General features: G+C 41.2%; 1 protein-coding gene across 2 annotated transcripts in view; it reads right to left on the bottom strand.

Moving 5' to 3' along the window:
- LOC133415766 (pecanex-like protein 1) overlaps positions 1 to 9639 on the bottom strand; it is a 38794-nt gene extending 29155 nt beyond the window's left edge. For both annotated transcript variants that reach the window (XM_061702136.1, XM_061702137.1), the window contains exons 1-10: positions 9231 to 9639; positions 6919 to 7410; positions 4685 to 4893; positions 4473 to 4578; positions 4354 to 4393; positions 3049 to 3144; positions 1188 to 2879; positions 637 to 766; positions 280 to 449; positions 18 to 75 (exon numbers count right to left, since the gene is read on the bottom strand). In XM_061702136.1, the coding sequence (XP_061558120.1) occupies positions 18 to 75; positions 280 to 449; positions 637 to 766; positions 1188 to 2879; positions 3049 to 3144; positions 4354 to 4393; positions 4473 to 4578; positions 4685 to 4893; positions 6919 to 7071 (2654 nt within the window). In that variant the 5' untranslated portion in view covers positions 7072 to 7410; positions 9231 to 9639. The remainder of the gene's footprint in view (positions 1 to 17; positions 76 to 279; positions 450 to 636; positions 767 to 1187; positions 2880 to 3048; positions 3145 to 4353; positions 4394 to 4472; positions 4579 to 4684; positions 4894 to 6918; positions 7411 to 9230) is intronic.
- Positions 9640 to 19009: the final 9370 nt, after the last annotated feature.

Here is a 19009-nt window from a genome sequence, read left to right as displayed (position 1 = left end):
CACAGATTCTAACTCACTGAACTGGGTCCTCATAACCTCCTCCACCAGGCCCAAATGTGTAGGACCTCTTCACTCCTGATACACAACAGAAGAATAAGAGAAAAAAAGAAATAAATTCCAGCTGTGTGTCTGCTTTGATTTTCAAATGGTCCCTCTCTTCCCATTTAACTGACAGACATGAAAGTTGCATTGATCTTCTCATTAATCTCCAGACATTAAAAGAGCAAAGCCCCTCTTTCCGAAAATGTCGTGCTCATTCCCTGAAAGCCAGAAACTCACCGCTCTCATCAAAAAAGTAGTGAACAGCCCCCTCAGATGTGTCATCGAAGGTAGAGGCTTCATGGATGCCGCTGCGCGGGAGCAGAAGTGACGAGGCAAACTGTAAGGCAGAGGGAAGGGTGCGGGTCCGCGAGTGGGAGGAGGTCCGAGCCCTTTGAAGGTCCTGGAGGCTAACGGTTTAAAGACAAAGATTACGATAAAATGAAGTTTGATCTTAACAGCCTTCAATTATCAGTCTTTGCTGGCATTGGCAAAACTCATTAGCTATTGCCCTCGCTTCCAAGGAATATCCATTCGTAACATCTTGCAAATCAATAAATCAGCTTGCTTGCTAGGATTTTGTTTAGTGTGACTAACCTAGGAGGGGACCCCATGGTGGAGGGTGGGGGTGTCGGGTTTGTCCCTGCATTGTGTCTCCTGCGGATGGCCTGGGTCCTCTTAACGCTGCTGACTGACTCGTGCTTGCCGCCATCCTCTAGAGCCAGCGCTGCACAGAAGTTAACCGTTCATACCATACAGAATACTGCGGTACAGTAACATTTTCTGTTTTCATTCCAAAAGGCTACTAAAATAACTCCTACTGCAGTTGTACGCTACCAAAATATTAGCGAGTCAGACAGTGTAGTTTATTAATTGGTAAATGGTAAAGCGCGACATTCCAATAGAATACCGCAGATTATGAGGAAGAAGTGTGTGTGTTTCTTGAAAAAAACACTCTTCATTTCAGATTTCCATGGTGAATTAGAGGATGTCACACTAATGTAGCGGATGCAGTCTTCATTGTGCCAAACCACATAATGGCGAGCTGAACAAAACAGTTTGGTGCATACTTGGAAACATGTCTTAGATATTTTGAAACTGTATTTAGCTATCCTGAAAACAAACAGGCAACACAAACATCAGCTCACCTCCTCCCACAGCCCCCTCTTCGGTCAACTCTCCCGCTCGCCAGCCCATCTGGTTGCCAGTCCAAGAGCCTCCGAGAGAATCAAGTCGATGAGGAAGAGACACTGGGAAGCAATCGATGTGGATGGTGCGAGCTTCCAAGTCAGACTTGGAGATGGTGAGGGTGCGAGGCACAGGGGTGGAAGTGGAGGGCATTGTATGCAGAGCAGAAGGTAGCGCTGCTGTGCTGTTCTGACTTGAACCCCCGCCATCCATACTGAGCACCCTGGCGTGCGTCTTTGCGCTGGCTGTGCTCGATGAGCGCTGAGCAGCACGAGAATGTGAGGGGCCAGCAGGTTCCGTTAAATCCCCTTCCCGGGAAGTAGGAGACTGAGCAGCCGGAGGGAGCTGTAATGCAGCGCCAGCATTAGTGAGTTCTGGGGAGTAGCAGGAGGTAGAGGAACTGGAGTCATCTTCATCTGAGCTATAGCGGCGCTGAGACCCTAGACTGGATGCAGCGCTCATGTCGCTGCAGTCATCCTCATCGCTGGAATCCTCAAAGAGACTTTCACTGTAGGCCTTGGCGCCGAGCTTGTTACGCACCGGGATGTAATCTCTGTGTTGTCTATGATTGTGGTGACGCCTGTAAGAGCCGCAATCAAAACTTCCTGCTCCGGCTCGCCTTCGCAGAGCTTTCCGTCGGCCCGGCTTATGGCCCACACTACTGCCACTGGCCCGCAGTAGCTTCAAGTCTTTGGGCCGCACGACCTGCTGGGCAGCTTGATCAGACAGCAGGAATGGGATTGAGGATATGGGCAAAGAGGGCTCTGAGCACACTGAACCCAGGGCCAGCCCTGAGGGCACAGAAGTGGCCTGCCGAGGCGGAGGTAGGGGGGGAACCGGGGCGGCTCTGTCTAAATCACAAACATCTGAGAGGCCGCTACTTGAGGGGGAAGAGTTGTGGAAAGTGGGGGGTTGTGCAATCATGTCAGACGGTAAATCGTCTCCTTCAACAAGTGTCCTGTCGAGCGCCTGGCTGGGGAAGATATCTTTGGAGGGGGAACGCAGTAACACGCTGTCTGACAGGTTATCCGTATCACTGCCATCCTGTCCTACTTGAACCTCTGCGTCTGTGGGCATCTTGGCACCCGCCGTTAGCACCGTAGTTGATACTGGTCCATCTGCGAGCTTCGGTTGGGTGAATGATGGACTTTCAAGCTGAGTGGAGTCTGTCTTTTCACTGCGGTAGCTGCTAACAGTACTCAGCGTCTCGCGATCAGTGGCGGCACCACCACCACTGAAACAGCTGTCCGTGGATCCAGCAGTTAATGCCACCCCACTACGACAGCCCGGGTACTCAGTCCCAGGCACAAACACCACTGGGTCGAGGCCCAGCCCTAAGAGATTTTCACTCAGCTCTTCACTCAAGCTACTCTTTATAAGAGGACTAAGGGGGGTATCTCCAAGACTTTCAGACTCACCAGATGGCCCTAGGGGAGAATAAGCTAACCCACTGTCCTCTGGAATCTTTTGAGGCACCTCGACATCATGCAACGGCTCTTTCTCTCCATCGTCTTGACTCGAAGGGGAAGGTGGTACAGACAGATATTCTCCTGGTTCTCCAAATCCAGACGCCACACCAGGGAGTCCAATGAGACCTGGGAAATTACCTCCCAGAGCAGCAGCAATACAGGACTGGACCACGCTCGGAGCCCCTGCATAGGTGACACCAATAATAATAAGATAAAAATGCAGCTAGACTCTCAAATTCATTAATACAATACAAACTATCTCTTGGTCCTGCTGGGCACCAGGGCTCCTGACCATGAGCAGCATAAACACAGTTCTGTATGACGCAAGTTTAGAGAACAGAAGCAGACTCACTGATGGTGTCCTGAGAACTCTGCCGCAGCATTTCACGATGAGCAGAGGTAACGATCACATTATTGCTTCCCTGTTCTCGCATTAACTCCTTGATATCTGAAGTAAACAAAGACGGAAATGGTTTAAATCCCGAGAATTACACATTATATATTAGACTATACACCGATCTGATCGGCCTGATCGGTATCGGCCGATAATTAGCATTTTATGCTGATCGGCTTTAATGTCATAATTCGCTGATCCGATCAATGTCATTGATTGTCTCCGCAAAGGACATGTACTCCACGTCGCCGTCGTGTACAGTATATTCGAATCCAAAAGCTAGTTTATTTTTAGCCTTGTCGCGTGCCTTTTGACGTAGTACTGTAAATATCTGACCAACAAAGTTATTTATTAAAAAAAACATGTCAGCGGTCCATTTTTTTACGATCACTGGGCTTCATCTTGTCAACTCAAACGCAACCAGACACACTTGTTACCATGGCGATGACAAAAATAATGGATCGTGCTGTGTGTTTATCAGAACAAAATGTGGAAAAACGTGTGTTGATGGTCACCGGTGCTCGGGAGAGGACGTTCGTTTAAGGCTTGCTTGAGGGATGTTCACATACTTTTAATACGATACCGCTCGCAAGCAAGCAACAAAACGTTATATAGCCTAGCAAGCTAGTGCTAGCACTAACGGTTGTACGTAAACATGCCAGCGTTGTGTCGAATCATGCTCTAAAGTTTTGGTGTGTTTTAAGTCATTTAATTACAATAAAGTAATTTAATTACAGTAAATTAGCACCCATTATTTCTGTCACGTTGTAATGTTGGTTTGACCTGACTGATTAGAATACATGATCTGACTAGAGAAGTGATTTCCAAACTTTATGGAGCCAAGGAACACATTTTACAATTGAAAAATCTCACTGCACACCAACAAATACAATTCTCACAAATAGTGGATATATTAATTACTGTATGTACTTCCTGCCATCTAATAGAAGACCATTCATTTGTTCTGTCTGTCACTATGCCTCACTGGCATAAATAGATGAACAAAGATACATTATTTATTGTAAATATAATTTTTTTGAGCAATTAGTTACACAAGTATATACCGTAAATGTACAAGTCATTTAAATAGATACCATTGAGCCATCTTGTGATCGGATCTGTGATTGGTTATCGTTTTTTTAAACTCGGTGATCGGACCCAAAAATCCTGATCGTGTAAAGCCCCCAGACATTACACGGTAATGGTATATTCATTCTTGAGGTATGGACTTATTAGATGGAAGAATAAAACGCATATGCTAACCCTTTGTTCCCCCTGAATCCTCAAGTTGGGGCAAGAACTCCTGGATAATAGAAAAAATACCAATAAGTACAACAGATAAAAACCTTTTGAACCTAAGCAAACAAGTTGATGATCCTCACCGACACCTGGTTGAGCCCAAACAGTGAGTGCTGAGAGCTGCATCTCACTGGAGGCGTAGAGTTGACCTTCCGAAACACGGTCATCTCCACACCAGCATGAATATCCCTGGCGCAAAACAGTCACAGAGCCAATTAAAAGAGTGTACAGTATAGCACCAGGATATCTGACTCACATCACTGCCATTTCACGTTGTCTTAAACCACGCACTCACCTGGGTTGACTCCCATCATGGCCACCTGAAGCTTCCTCAACTTCCTCAGTCTTTGGAACTTCGGCTGTGAGTGAGGCCTTTTTCTTATCGACAAGCTCCCCGAGGTCGAACATGGCGTGGAGCCGGTAGTTCACCACTTTGATGGTGGTGAAAAAGATGGCCACCACAGCGGAGTACAAACCTGCTATCACCAAGCTGGCAGGGAAAGCCTGCAAGGGGGTGCAAGAACATTAAAAAAATTTGTACACATGCACACTGGAAGCTTTGATTTCAAACGGCCCAAATTAGAGTGCGACCTAAATTTTCTGGAAAAAAATGGCCTTTTAAGTCATAAAAAAAGACTGTATTCATGATTTCATGTAAGACCTCAGCGCATCTCCTCATAACACTTTAATCCAGAAGGATCATCTACACTAAAGTTTCCCTTCTTGAGTTTTTTTTGTGGGTTTTTGTAGATACCACCACATACACCAGTGATGGAGAAATATGATGATGACCAAAGAACAAGACAATGTCACCTCTTGCAGCTTTGCAGCAGAGCTGAGAAAGCAGTCTATGTAAGTTAACGTCACAAGACGAACAGAGTAGACCCTGCAAATGCAGCTTACTGAGTTAAATCTATATGAAGAGACTCAGCTGTGAAGTACAACTAATTAATTGATTAAAAAGTATTATTTAGCCAATTGTGTAGAACTGATTGTTGATTGCTATTTGATTTCATTAATGTCTTGATCCAAGAGAGGCATAATATAGTGTGTGTCTTAGTTGCAAGCAGCAGAGGTGCTGTTTATTAAGCCTCAACTAGTTTGTGGCCTAAAATAGTGATTCACAACCACGGTGCCGAGGCACACTAGTGTGCCGTGACAGATAATCAGGTGTGCTGCAGGAGTTTATCCAATTTCAGTCTATTGGTCAGAAAATGATTATTTAACACAATGTATTTTTGTTCATCTATCTATGCCAGCGACGTAGAGTGACAGACAGAATAATTAAAGGCTCTACCACTGCCACCAAATATGGCGTTTGGTGACATTTTGTGTTTGGTGTTGTGCATGTTATTTTGTTATTCCCAATAGATGGCAGAATTAACACAATGGCATAATTGGCACAATTAACTTGTGTAGCCACCTGTTGCCATTCATACAACAGAATAATAGCTTTGTGTTCAACAAAACAGGCCTACACATCATACTGATTCAGTACATATTTGAGTAAAACGACCAAATTTTTGTGACTGTTTGTCTGGCAGTATGCCATGTATTTTTCTAATGTAAAAGTAAAGTTTGGGAAACGTTAGTCTAAAGAACAACATGAGACAGAGACATCCGCTATGGCAACCGCTCCAGACAACATACTGCTTAATATGGAATCAAAACACGAGTTGTGCACATTCTCCCATTCTATTAACCATATATTTTTTTTAAATAACAATTAATAAATTGGTCGTTGCTTTTTCTATTGGTCAAACAAGGAAATTCAAACAAATTCCCATCCCCAGTTTGAATGTTTTACTATTAAAAGCGGTAAACTACTTTTTTACACTTGACAGTTAAGAATTCAAGGCATTTCTTGCATATAAAATTTGGAGGCGCCTGCCTCCGCCTAATTATGGGCCGTGTACAGCTTTGAAATCTCTGACATCAGGAAAACTTATTTCAGCGTTACACTAGTTGGGTGTCATTTTTGACTGCATTTGCTGTATTACACTGTGCCAATATGCTGCCGCTGTACTAGAAACCATTGGAGGTTATTAAACCATAGGAAGAAGAGTAACTGCAAATTACAATTTATTTCCTTCAACAAATGTATAAGATTAATTGATTGATTTTAAAACTGGCGTATATTGTTATTAAGACTCATGAATTTGCACTACATTAATTCTGGGTGGCTCATCTTCCCCACTTTGGCATCCCACTTCCCTATACACTGCTGTGTCATCAAATGGTAAGTACAGTAATAGAAAACTATTTTAAGTATATTGTACAGCAGTGAACTTATTCTCCCACTTTTATCATTACACTTTTACTAAAAACATTGCCTGTCCAGTCAATAAAGGCATAACGATGGCCACAGTTTGACACTGGAATAGTAGAATAATTTTCATGACTTTCTCTGGTCAAACTGTGTAATGAAAATTTTACATTTGAATGAACAGGAGGTCAACCAACAACCTTGAGCGAATTGTGTTTGAAAACCTAATTTCCGAATGTAGTGCGTTTGGAAAATGTGCTCACCATGTACAGCAGAAAGGGGAAGGCCAGCAGAAATATCCACAGGTAGAGATGGAAGCAGTTGGAGAAGGTGCTCTGATGGGGGTCCACATACCACCCTCCGGTGAGCGAGGCCCACACACCCTGTCGTAATATCTGAAGTGCCTGAGAGCCCATCTCTCCACCTTCAGGGGGAACCCGCAGCTGAAAGAGCCACTCCAACAAGGCCGCTCAGAAAACTGCGGAGTTAGAGCCACAGTGTCGCGTGTCTATGATGCCACTTCCATTGGGGATGACAAATCAAGCGAGACTGTCTCATGGGGAACAACACTTCTAAGCCTTGGGTATGTGCACACTTCAGTTAAGGTCAGGAGTCCTTGCACATCCTGGCACCGCTGTGTGCTTCCTCCCCGCACAGATGATGCCGCTTGACTCGAGCCTAATCCTTGAAGGGTATTCAGGTGAGTGACTTGGTAGCACATTGGCAAAACAGCGTGTGTGAGAAAAAACACTCATCTGGAAGAAAGATCACAACATACAATAAGCTTGATAGAGAAACAACTACAAGTATATATAACAAAAGGTCTGGACTAAGTTCAAGCTCAAGTTCCTAAGATATACCGGTACTACTCACAAAAAGTTAGGGATAGTCGGCTTTCAGCTGAAAAATCAGTATGAACTTAAATTACTTCAGGCTTGGTACACACAAATAAATTGGGCTGTTTTGGGCCTGATTTTTCCCCTCCTGACCAAGGACAACAAACTATATTATTTTATAAGATTATCCAAAAAGATTATCCTGTGGTCTAAACGTGTGTCAAGATTGAATTTGGCCCGAAAGTAGGGTGCAAAACGGGTCAGGCCAACAATCTTAAATATTAAATGTTTTCAATATTTACCACCAAAAATCTTGACGTATGTGGAAAAACGACTACTCCTGACTTAATTGTGATGTGAAATGTAGCCAATGTAGAATGTAGTTAATATATGTCGCTACCTGACTGAGAAACAAGGAAGTGTCCATATATAAAAATAAACATGTACTAACTGATGTTGAATTGTGTTCAAGTGGGTTCACCAGACTGCAAGAAGTATTTTCCCGCCTCCGGTCTCTTCCGCAACACTCGTGGAAAATCAGCACAACATATCCCGTAGTGTTTCATCTTCCTCATTTTAGTTCAACCATGTGAGATTTCTGTCTTGGAGGACTAGAATCTAGATCAGTAGTGAAACAGAATCTTTTGTCTGTGTGGTGTTCTGTGTTGAGATTATCGGAGCACACCACACACAGTATGCCCAAAACCTTTAAATACTTTATCTTCATGTGTGGGGTCTGTAACAGATAAACAATCTTTTACGATTTGAAAAGTCTGTGTGTACCAGGCCTTTGAGTGTCACAGAGTGTCATCAGATTTAGATTTAGCCAGTTGCAACAAAAATAAAGCAAGACTGGAGGCGTCACAGAAAGGAATATAAGTGGACATCGTTGTTAATGTTTCACGTAGAAGCCAAATATAACTAATCTTTTGTGATTAGTGTATCTTAAGACTCTCCTCCACTCTCCTCTACTGTCACAGCAAGCAAAACGGTAGCATACGTGCAAATAACATGAACAAGTGTCAGAACGTGTTGACTGACTGTAAAATATGGCTGTGTAAGGCAGCTAATGTAACAAGAGTTTAGTAAACGTAAAAAAAACGAAAGAAAAACTGTACAACGACACTGTACCCCACTGAGAGACGCTTCTCATACTTGTGTTCCAATATTTAGGTAAATTGGTAGGTCACTATATAAGAAACACCTTTCAATAGAACACCACGACAAACTACAACTATATTATACAATGCAGTTTTATTAGTAGCTCTCCGAACGAATCAGAGTGTTGAAAAAAAAAATCTCAGTTTTTAGGGCCTATTAGAGTGTTGTCTCAACTAGATGACATTTCCTAAGATGCATTAGCAAGCTAACAAACCATTTAGCCTAGCGTGTGACTGTGTTTGTTATGATCGGGACAAAGTGGAGTCGATGAACGTACCCAACACCTGCGATCAACGCGGTGTGTGTTCGGACATAATCGATAGCCAAAGCAAACACGATGACATTCGCTGTAAAACATGAGATGATTTGAACTAGAAAGCGGCTAATGCTAGGCCTCCAGTAGCTGCAATCCAATCTGCTCGCTGTCACCCTTGTTAGCTGCCTAAACAATAAGTAGTCGTAAAAACATGAGCACGACCGTCCTAAACCTTCACGCCGAAGCTGGTAAAAATGTTATCGTGAGCTCCCTTCACAGTGACAGGAGCTACAATTGTGCTCGGAGTTCAAACGCTTCTCACATTTGAATCCCAGCACAGCGTCCAGTTAGCTTTAGCCTTCCATCTCGCCTCATAGCCTTCTTCCGCATCCACTCCTTACGAAAAAAATCTCACAGCTTTCCTTCCCAGGATGTTAGAAAGCGACGTCTCACCAAAAAAAAAAAGAAAATAATAAAATAAAAAATACTATTCTGTAAGATGTAGCCGGACTTTTCCCCAGTGACTAGAGGCTAATGTATAATTTCTCGAGGCTCCCTGGTCTTCTTTGACAGTTTCGGGGGACGGACAAGCCTCTTTAACGGTGGTCCCCTTTCATGGCGAACGTCAAGTGGGTCTTTGGCGAGAAATGGGAGCGTGTTCAAATGTTTCGGAAAGGGAGGCTAAGTAGAGTTGCTAGGGTGCTAGCCAACAACTAGTTCGCTCACTCACTCACGCGCGCGCACACACACGCACGCTCAAGTGAGTAATCAGCGAGAGATATTCCCATAACGCTGATTGGTCACATATTGTGACGTCACCGAGCGGGGCTTTTCGCCTCCCGATCACTTTTGTTATGTACAATTTCTCAAGCTTCATTTAGGGAGTTTGTGCCTTGTTTCACAAATATGCTGTCTCCATCTACATTCAGTGTTGTGGAGATTACTTTGGAGATGTCGTTGGTTACAATTAAAAGTTACCCTCGTAACCCTGTTGAAAATGTAATCGTAGTGCAACTATTTTAATTGCTTTCCCAAAGTAATATAACTCATAACACTTGATTACATTTTAATAACTTTTCTTAATTTTGAAAGAATGCATCAACCGGACCCTTTGTTTCATCTAAAAAAAAAGTGCATTAAAGCCATATATTATTATTTGGGAATTAACCACACATTTGCTCTTTACACAAATAATAAACTGAATCGTTTTGTAAATGATAATAATTGGAAAAGGTTTTGGTCTATCATTAAGTTTACTTCTCTTTAAAATGGGAAAATAATGTAATGAGTTGCTTTAAAAAAAAAAAAAAGCATGCTTAACAAAGATGTACTTTTCATAGTTAATTTAGTAATAAAAATAAGGATAAAACTTTATATTCCTAAATGCAAATATGGCAAACAGAAACCTACTTTTACACACTTTCGCAATGATACTGTTTCATACAGCAAACTTATTAATGACTCTAACGAGAAAAAGGCTCTAAAAACTAGAAATATCTGTAGATGTTTTAAATGGTTTGAATGCACCTCACTAAAACCCTGGGCATTTTTGTTTTTGTATATGCCGTATACTATTTATATATTGAATGTTCTTGATACTGTATGTTTGTTTCATATACAATATATAGTATCTTGTTCTGTTGACACCACCAGAAAATTATTTAAAATATGTTTATTAATGTGGTTACATAGTTTCATATTTGGCACCACTCATGTTTCTAAGGTAAACAAAATATAGGAGATATCCCTCACATGATGCAGTGCAGCGCAACACCACTACAATTACAACAACATATTGTTAAATGTCCACCTCTCGACAGGAGCAATCAGAAGTTCAGTATGTTGGGAAAAGTTGTTGCTTCTGTACTTGCGTTACTATTATTATAGTATATTTGTCATTTTATGTTGTTTTTATCCCTTCAGAATCAGAATCATCTTTATTTGCCAAGTATGTCCAAAAACACACAAGGAATTTGTCTCCGGTAGTTGGAGCCGCTCTAGTACAAAAACAGACAGTCAATTGACAGAGAACACTTTTAAGACATAAAGACATTGACAAAAAAAAAAAAAAAAAAAAAAAAAAAAAACAGTCACTGAGCAGTAAAGGGTTGCTAGTTATCTGGTAATGCCGTAACATTATTATTATTTTTTGACAATTGTGCAAAAAGATGCAGAGTCCTCTAGCACTTAGAGCAGTTCGAATGACTAATATTGCAATAGTCCGGTGCAATGACCATAGTGCAAAGGGCGCCGAGACTTCAAGGAGTGTATGCAGTTTAAAGTGACGAGTAGTGCGATCATCTGGGACAATGTTGGTTGTGCAAATGTTGCACATACTCCTCAATCAGTGTGTAAATGGAGCAGATGCTACTCTGGCATGAGTGGCCAGTAAATGCAAATAGTGCAGCATGGCGAGACAACTACAGTGAGTGCACGAGTAATACATAATTGGCCCCACAGATATGTGACAACGAACTCAAGTCAAAAAATTGCCAGCATGTTGTAATGGAATTGTAGGTTAGGTGATTAAGAAGTTGATTGCAAGAGGGAAGAAGCTGTTGGAATGTCTGCTAGTTCTAGTTTGCATTGATCGGTAGCGCCTACCTGAGGGAAGGAGCTGGAAGAGCTGGTGACAGGGATGCGGAGCGTCCGAGAGGATTTTGCACGCTCTTGTCTTAGTTCTGGCAGCGTGCAAGTCCTCAAGGGTCGGTAGGGGGGTACCGACAATCCTTTCAGCAGTTTTGATTGTCTGTTGCAGTCTAAGTTTGTCATTTTTTGTAGCAGCACCAAACCAGACTGTGATGGAAGAACACAGGACTGATTCGATGACCGCTGTGTAGAACTGTCTCAGCAGCTCCGGTGGCAGGCTGTGCTTTCTCAGAAGCCGCAGGAAGTACATCCTCTGCTGGGCCTTTTTGAGGACGGAGTTGATGTTGGTCGCCCACTTCAGGTCCTGAGAGACTGTAATTCCCAGGAACTTGAAGGTCTCGACGGTTGACACAAGGCAGCTGGACGACGTGAGGGGCAGCTGTGGCGAAGGATGCCTCCTGAAGTCCACGATCATCTCGACAGTCTTGAGCATGTTCAGGTTCAGAGGATGGCATTGGGATAAGAATACATACTATAAAACATAATTCAAGTTTCCACCTATTTTTGTCGATTTTTTAAGTTAGTGTTTTAATTTGATCAGGTATTAAATTTGAGGTTTGAGTGATATATATTTTATTATTATTCTTTTGTTTTTGTTGTTGTTACCATATTGTAATGATTAAATTTAATCGTATAAAACGTATATATATAAATCGTATAAATCGTATATATATATATATATTTAATCGTAGATATATATACATATATATATATATATATATATATACATACATATATATATTATACAAGGAATTTAGGGATTTCATCATCTACAGTCCATAATATAATCAAAAGGTTCAGAGAATCTGGAGAAATCACTGCATGTAAGCGGCAAGGCCAAAAACCAACATTGAATGCCCGTGACCTTCCCCCAGGCGGCACTGCATCAAAAACCGACATCAATGTGTAAAGGATATCACCACATGGGCTCAGGAAAGCTTCAGAAAACCAATGTCAGTAAATACAGTTCGGCGCTACATCCGTAACTGCAACCTCTACTATGCAAACTCTACTATGCAAAGCAAAAGCCATTTATCAACAACACCCAGAAACGCCGCTGGCTTCTCTGGGCCTGAGCTCATCTAAGATGGACTGATGCGAAGTGGAAAAGTGTTCTGTGGTCCGACAAGTCCACATTTCAATTTTTTTTTGAAATTGTGGACGTCGTGTCCTCTGGGCCAAAGAGGAAAAGAACCATCCGGACTGTTATGGACGCAAAGTTCAAAAGCCAGCATCTGTGATGGTATCGGGCTGTGTTAGTGACAATGGCATGGGTAACTTACACATCTGTGAAGGCACCATTAATGCTGAAAGGTACATACAGGTTTTGGAAAAACATATGCTGCCATCCAAGTCTTTTTCATGGACACCCCTGCTTATTTCAGCAAGACAATGCCAAACCACATTTTGCACGTCTTACAACAGCGTGGCTTCGTAGTAAAAGAGTGCTGGGACCAGACTGGCCTGCCTGCAGTCCAGACCTGTCTCCCATTGAAAATGTGTGGCACATTATGAAGCATAAAATACTACAACGGAGACCCCGGACTTGAACAGCTAAAGATGTACATCAAGCAAGAATGGCAAAGAATTCCACCTACAAAGCTTCAACAATTAGTGTCCTCAGTTCCCAAACGTTTATTGAATGTTGTTAAAACAAAAGGTGATGTAACACAGTGGTGTTTTTTGGATCGTGTTTCAGCCACAAAATTCTAAGTTCATGATTATTTGCTAAAAACAATAAAGTTTATCAGTTTGAACATTAAATATCTTGTCTTTGTCGTGTAGGCCGCATTTGAACCCGGGGTTGAGGCAGAAGTGCTAACCAGTCGCTCATAGTGCCGATATATCTATCTATATATATATATATACGTACACAGCACTGTAACAATAAACAGTGGTTATGTAATGGTACTTTTTTACAGAGACTCCAGAACTAGGCTGCATCTAAAAAAATATCCCCATTGAGAAAGCTGGAAGAAACTGCCAGGAGAACAATAGTACAATGTAAAGTGACTCAATAAATGTTCTACAAATCTCATAGCTTGAAGAAACACTGTGGCAAGTACAGTATATGGATAAAACCAGTTAACTCCACACAAGCGGGGCCAGGGATTGAACCCTGGTCCTAAGACGCTCTAACCAGTCGCCCACCGTGATGCCAAGTCTGAAGATCAAGGTATAAAATAAATTAATTGAGTGATTACTGACCTAACACATGGCCAACAATTGGCCAAAAAAAGACAGACTGTATTAGACTTGCAAAAAATGTTCCTGCATTTCAAATTTGATCTCACTGTGACGTTGGGAAACTGCTGGTGAAAATCTGCGAGACCATATAAACTGTAGTGATTATCCGTGTACTCACAAATGTTAAGAACATATCTTTCCTTAGGGGCGGCACGGTGGTTAGAGCGTCTGCCTCACAGTTCTGAGGACTGTGATTCAATCCCCAGCCCCACCTGCGTGGAGTTTGCATGTTCTGCCCGTGCCTGCGTGGGTTTTCTCCGGGCACTGCGGTTTCCTCCCACATCTCAAAAACATTCATGGTAGGTTAATTGAAAACTCTAAATTGCCTGTAGGCGTGAATGTGAGTGCGAATGGTTGTTTGTATGTGCTCTGCGATTGGCTGGCAACCAGTTCAGGATGTACCCCGCCTCCTGCCCGATGATAGCTGGGATGGGCTCCAGCACGCCCGCGATCCTAGTGAGGAAAAGCGGCTCAGAAAATGGATGGATGGATGGATCTTTCCTTAGGCAAAAACTTCAAAGCTTCTTTAAGTGGAGGTAATATCTCGTCTCTTCGTCCTACAATTCTTAGTTTTTTCAGCAGGGGGTAGTCAAACAGCACCAAACTCATCACTGCGCCTGATTACATAGCTAAACATTCTACAATAATTAAACCTGCTGAAGTTGGTGCACGTGAGAAGTAGGTTTTATGAATTACTACAATAGCTTGGAGGACAGTATTCAAGGCTGAGTATTTTCTCATGCTGTGTAATGTAAATGTGGCAGAATTCTACAGCAGAGAAGACATTAATATAATCTATGATTCATAGATGGAAGTCATAATGTATTAATTAGCATTTTTGCATAAGCTATTCTCTTAGTCAATTGGCTGAGAAGGAAGAGCTACATGTAAATATATTAGTATATAGTTTAACTTTCTTCCCATAATTCAGGCAGTTTTTTCAAACTCCTAGCATGATAGAAATTCTACTCCTCCGGGGACCGTTGCAAAGTATACTTGCAACACCAGGCCCAACTGTGGTCTCTATTTGTAATCAGATATAATAATAATATAAAAACATAGAACACCTCAATTGAGCTGAGTGTTCGACATCAGTGCCCAAACAAACCAGATTAAGGCATCGCTTGAGGAGAAAAGTACTCTGTTAGAAAACGAGAGCGAGCCCATGATGATGAAACTCAAGCGCAAGAGACATTTGTAAACCATATCATATCCTGAAACTTGTATGAAACGCTTTACCTCCGTGTAAAAACGCGAACCTTCTTTCTCGTGTGTAAAATGACACCAGTGTGAATTTATTGAATGTATTTATTCCTCTACACCAGTAGAATAGTGCAACCTTTGAGTAAGGTTAAAATTCATCATGATGAATTGTGTGAGTGAGCAGTGTTCACACGATTTATGCATTGATTAAAACTGAAATCGCTTGCTTAATTCAATCATAAATCATGTTTCACCTCATGTTAAAGCTGTACTGAGCTATAAATTCTCACTTTTAGTCCAATGCATCCATCATTAAAAGGCCTTGCATTTTGTCCAAGAAGCAGCACACAACACAAGTGTGTACAAAGTATATCATCAAGTGTATTTTTTTGTTATCTTTATGCATGTTCTGTACACATATTGATATCCATTTCACATGAACACTCTACAATAGCAATGAGTGAGGGATGGAATATTTTCCGAGCACAGAGCAGCTCACGTCGAATGGCACTTTTCATAAAAAAAGTAACAGGGGATCACAGAGCATGAATAATAAGTCAATGTAGACAGAACCAAACAGGGGAAATGGCTTTATATTATTAGATCCATTGAGTAACAGATTCAGCACATATAAAATGCACAATGTAATAAAACAAAAACATTTGTTTGTCCCATCCTCGTGTTTTCGCTGCTTAATCGGAGTCATGAATAATGCAGGAACACGAGATGTTTGCAGGTATCAGAGGAGAGTGTGTGCTTTTTGTCTGAGTCAAAGGCAATCTAAAATGGAACATGTTAGGAGGAGCTGTGACAAGGTACATCGAAATATCTGAGAAATAGCAATACAATTCACACATCATCAATTAGTCATCTTATGGAATAGTCTTTAACTCACTGATAGAAAAAACAATACATTTGGCTGCTTTACAAGGAATATCTATGTCTCCACGATATGTTTACATTTCCTGTGTGCTTTTGGATCATCCCTTAAAAGTTGTTTTTTTTTTTTGTCATTTTTTTTAAATGGAGGGTACAAGATGGACAGTGAGATGGCTTCATAGTCATTTCCCAAGAAGCAAGGATGGGAAAATGTTGCCCAGCCCGAAAGTTGGGCCTGTGAAAGCTGTGAGAGAGGTGGGAGAGGGACGAGCATCTTGGACGTTGATTCTTCTCTGTAACTTTGCATCCACAATGCCACTTGAGTGTGCTAGCCTCTATATATACATACAAGCAATGTTTACAGATATACCTTCACTTGGTGGAGACTGAACTTTTCACATTTACCCTTATTTTGACTTAAACGCTACACCGACCACACAAAAATAAATGACTCCCATCCGTCTTACTGCAAGGTTCAACAGCCACAGTGCGTTGAGTGATATCCCTTTTTACACATCCTGTATTTTTCATGATAATGTCCCAGTATCATGTCTTGCAGACAGAGGCTGGGTAGGCTGGCGGGGGGGGGGGGGGGGGGGGGGGGGTTTATTATGCAACACGGCTGAGGAGATGATGTCTTACAGAAATAAAAGGCTTCCTTCTTTTTGTTCGTGTACCACAAAAACTCAACAACTGTGTCTGTTCTGTTTCATAGACAGTGGCTGTAGAAAGTGAACACACCTTTGTTACAATAGCATTTTTTCTTTATGAAAAATATTTTAACCTGTACAATGTAACTGGAAAAGAAACGAAAAGGTCACTTGACTCTTGCCAAAGTGCTCCTCCATGCCACTTGTTGTGCTGTTGTGTCAAGTCAAGTTTGTTTACTTTGTTTGGAGACATTTTTGGGGAAAAAAAGATTTTTACACCATCATCTGAGGGAACATTGACAAAATAATTACAGAACTGGAAAATAGGCACAGAGGTCTTTCAGTCCATGTCTAAATGTGGTTTGTTGTGATTAGATCTCATCTTGGCATTGTTACAGATAAAGTACAGTACACTTATACCGATGGTTAACATTTTAACTGATATTTTTTATGTAAATGGAAAGTGTGGGCTTACTGCTGTTGTAATAAGTGACCAACACAGTACACCGCGCTCATAACAATTTCCATTGACTTTGTGAGTTTCCACCCACAAACCAGATGTCTGTTGTAGTAACAAGACTGACCTGTGAGAGACAGCACGGGTGCCACATTGCATCCATGCTTATGAAAAATACAAAGAAAGAGTAGTAGTATTAGAAGAAATAGAAGAAGCTCGGTTAACTGTTAGCTTATTTTAGAAATAGAAGCTAGCTGGCTAACTATTAGCTTTTTTTTTTTTTTTTTTGAGTAGCTTAATTGGTTATGGTTCCATTTCACATCACAATCACGGAGTACATGTCTCGGACGACCGCAACTTTGACCACACACATAAGGATAAACGATCGGAAATATTGAACGTTTGACACTGAGAATTGTCAGCCCGTCTGTTTTCTGAGCAGATTGAGGAGGGGAAAAAGGTCCCACACCAAAGAGTATTCGCTCAAGATAATATTTTAGAGACATCCAACAATTGTGTATTTGATAACTGTGGTTGGAAGGGGGGGGGGGGGGAATTCTCCAATTAATTGTGATAATTGGTATGTATGTAGGCTATCCCCTTAAGGTCATGGTCTATCACCACCATAAACTTAGCCAAAAAAAGAGATGTTACCTACTTGTCCACCAAGTTTAAACATGGTTGGACAAAATGAGGGAAGGTTTCTTTGTGTTTGACATCTCTTACTTCAAATCTTTGACAAAGCTCTAGAATACAATAACCTATGTGGTGAATAGCAAATGATTTGGTGCATATCTGTGATTGAGTGAGTGAGAGTGATAAGCAAGTGATGCACACAAAAAACCCACAAACAGACAAAGTAATATAACTTGCCTTTTCTTTGGCAATAACAAATCTGTTAGGGAAAAATAAAAGCTGGTTGTATAAGTGTGTGCACACTGAAATGAATAGTATCTTGAAGCACATTTTGATTTAGTGCATTTTTGGTTGCTTTTCTTCACCTGGTGATTTCGACAAGGGTGAGAGCCTTGTGTGCTGGTTTGTCCTGTTTCAAAGCTGAAACCGAAGAGGAATTTGACCTTTCACAATGACGATGAACCCAAGCATAAATCTAAGTCAACAAAAAAATAGCTTCATCAGAGGGGGATTAAAGTTTTTGACTGACCCATTGGCATTTTCCAAAAAATACTGAAGGCTTTAATTAAAGAAAAGGTGCTTGAACAATTATTTGAAGGCGTACATATTAATTCAGTCTTCTTGTTAAGGCCCAGATGGTGCCAAGGACATTGTGAAATTGCTTTGTCATTATTATTCTTAGGCAAAATAATATATATATTTTAAGAATTTCCAACATCTGAATAGTCACCGTTAAAGTTTGCAGATTATTTTTTGAACCTATCCTATTTGCTGAAAATCTCATCTACTTGCTGTTTTTGTGCTCAGGACAAAATGATTATTTTGTTGCCATCTGATGAAATCTTGGTGTTGTTACGTTAAATTCATTGATGGGTGTATTTTTGTTTGCGTTTGAGATGTTCTGTTTTGTTGGCGATCCTTGAATGCACCTCGTGCACTGTCAAAAGTGAAACTGAAAGAATGTTTCCGCTTTTCTCCTAATGCAACTACTAATAAACCATGTAGTCTACTTTGCCCTTACAATTTTCCTCTGTTCCTTAACATTTATGATTTTGAGTTAATGTTAAAAGGTAATCATGATGACTTAATACTACATGTCAAGTGCTCGTGTGCATACTGGATTTGTTTGCTTATGTGTGATATCACGTCACTTTGTGCAAGCGTCTTATTTGGACTAGTATGGTAGCTTTCTTAATTATGTTACATTAAATTGTCTTATGTATGAATTGTATTTATGAACAGCACTTTGTTGCAGTTTTGGTTGAAGGTGGTTTGTCTGTGTTGAATAATTCAACTACTGAATACAGTCCTTCATGTAACATACATAGGTTCATGATTGTCTACATGCTGGATGGATGGTGTTGGTGCTTTATGATCCTT

The sequence above is a fragment of the Phycodurus eques genome, chromosome 17, assembly GCF_024500275.1.
Source record: "Phycodurus eques isolate BA_2022a chromosome 17, UOR_Pequ_1.1, whole genome shotgun sequence".
NCBI lineage: Eukaryota > Metazoa > Chordata > Actinopteri > Syngnathiformes > Syngnathidae > Phycodurus > Phycodurus eques.
Note: the sequence above shows the minus strand (reverse complement) of the source record. Positions and strands in the feature narration are given on the sequence as shown.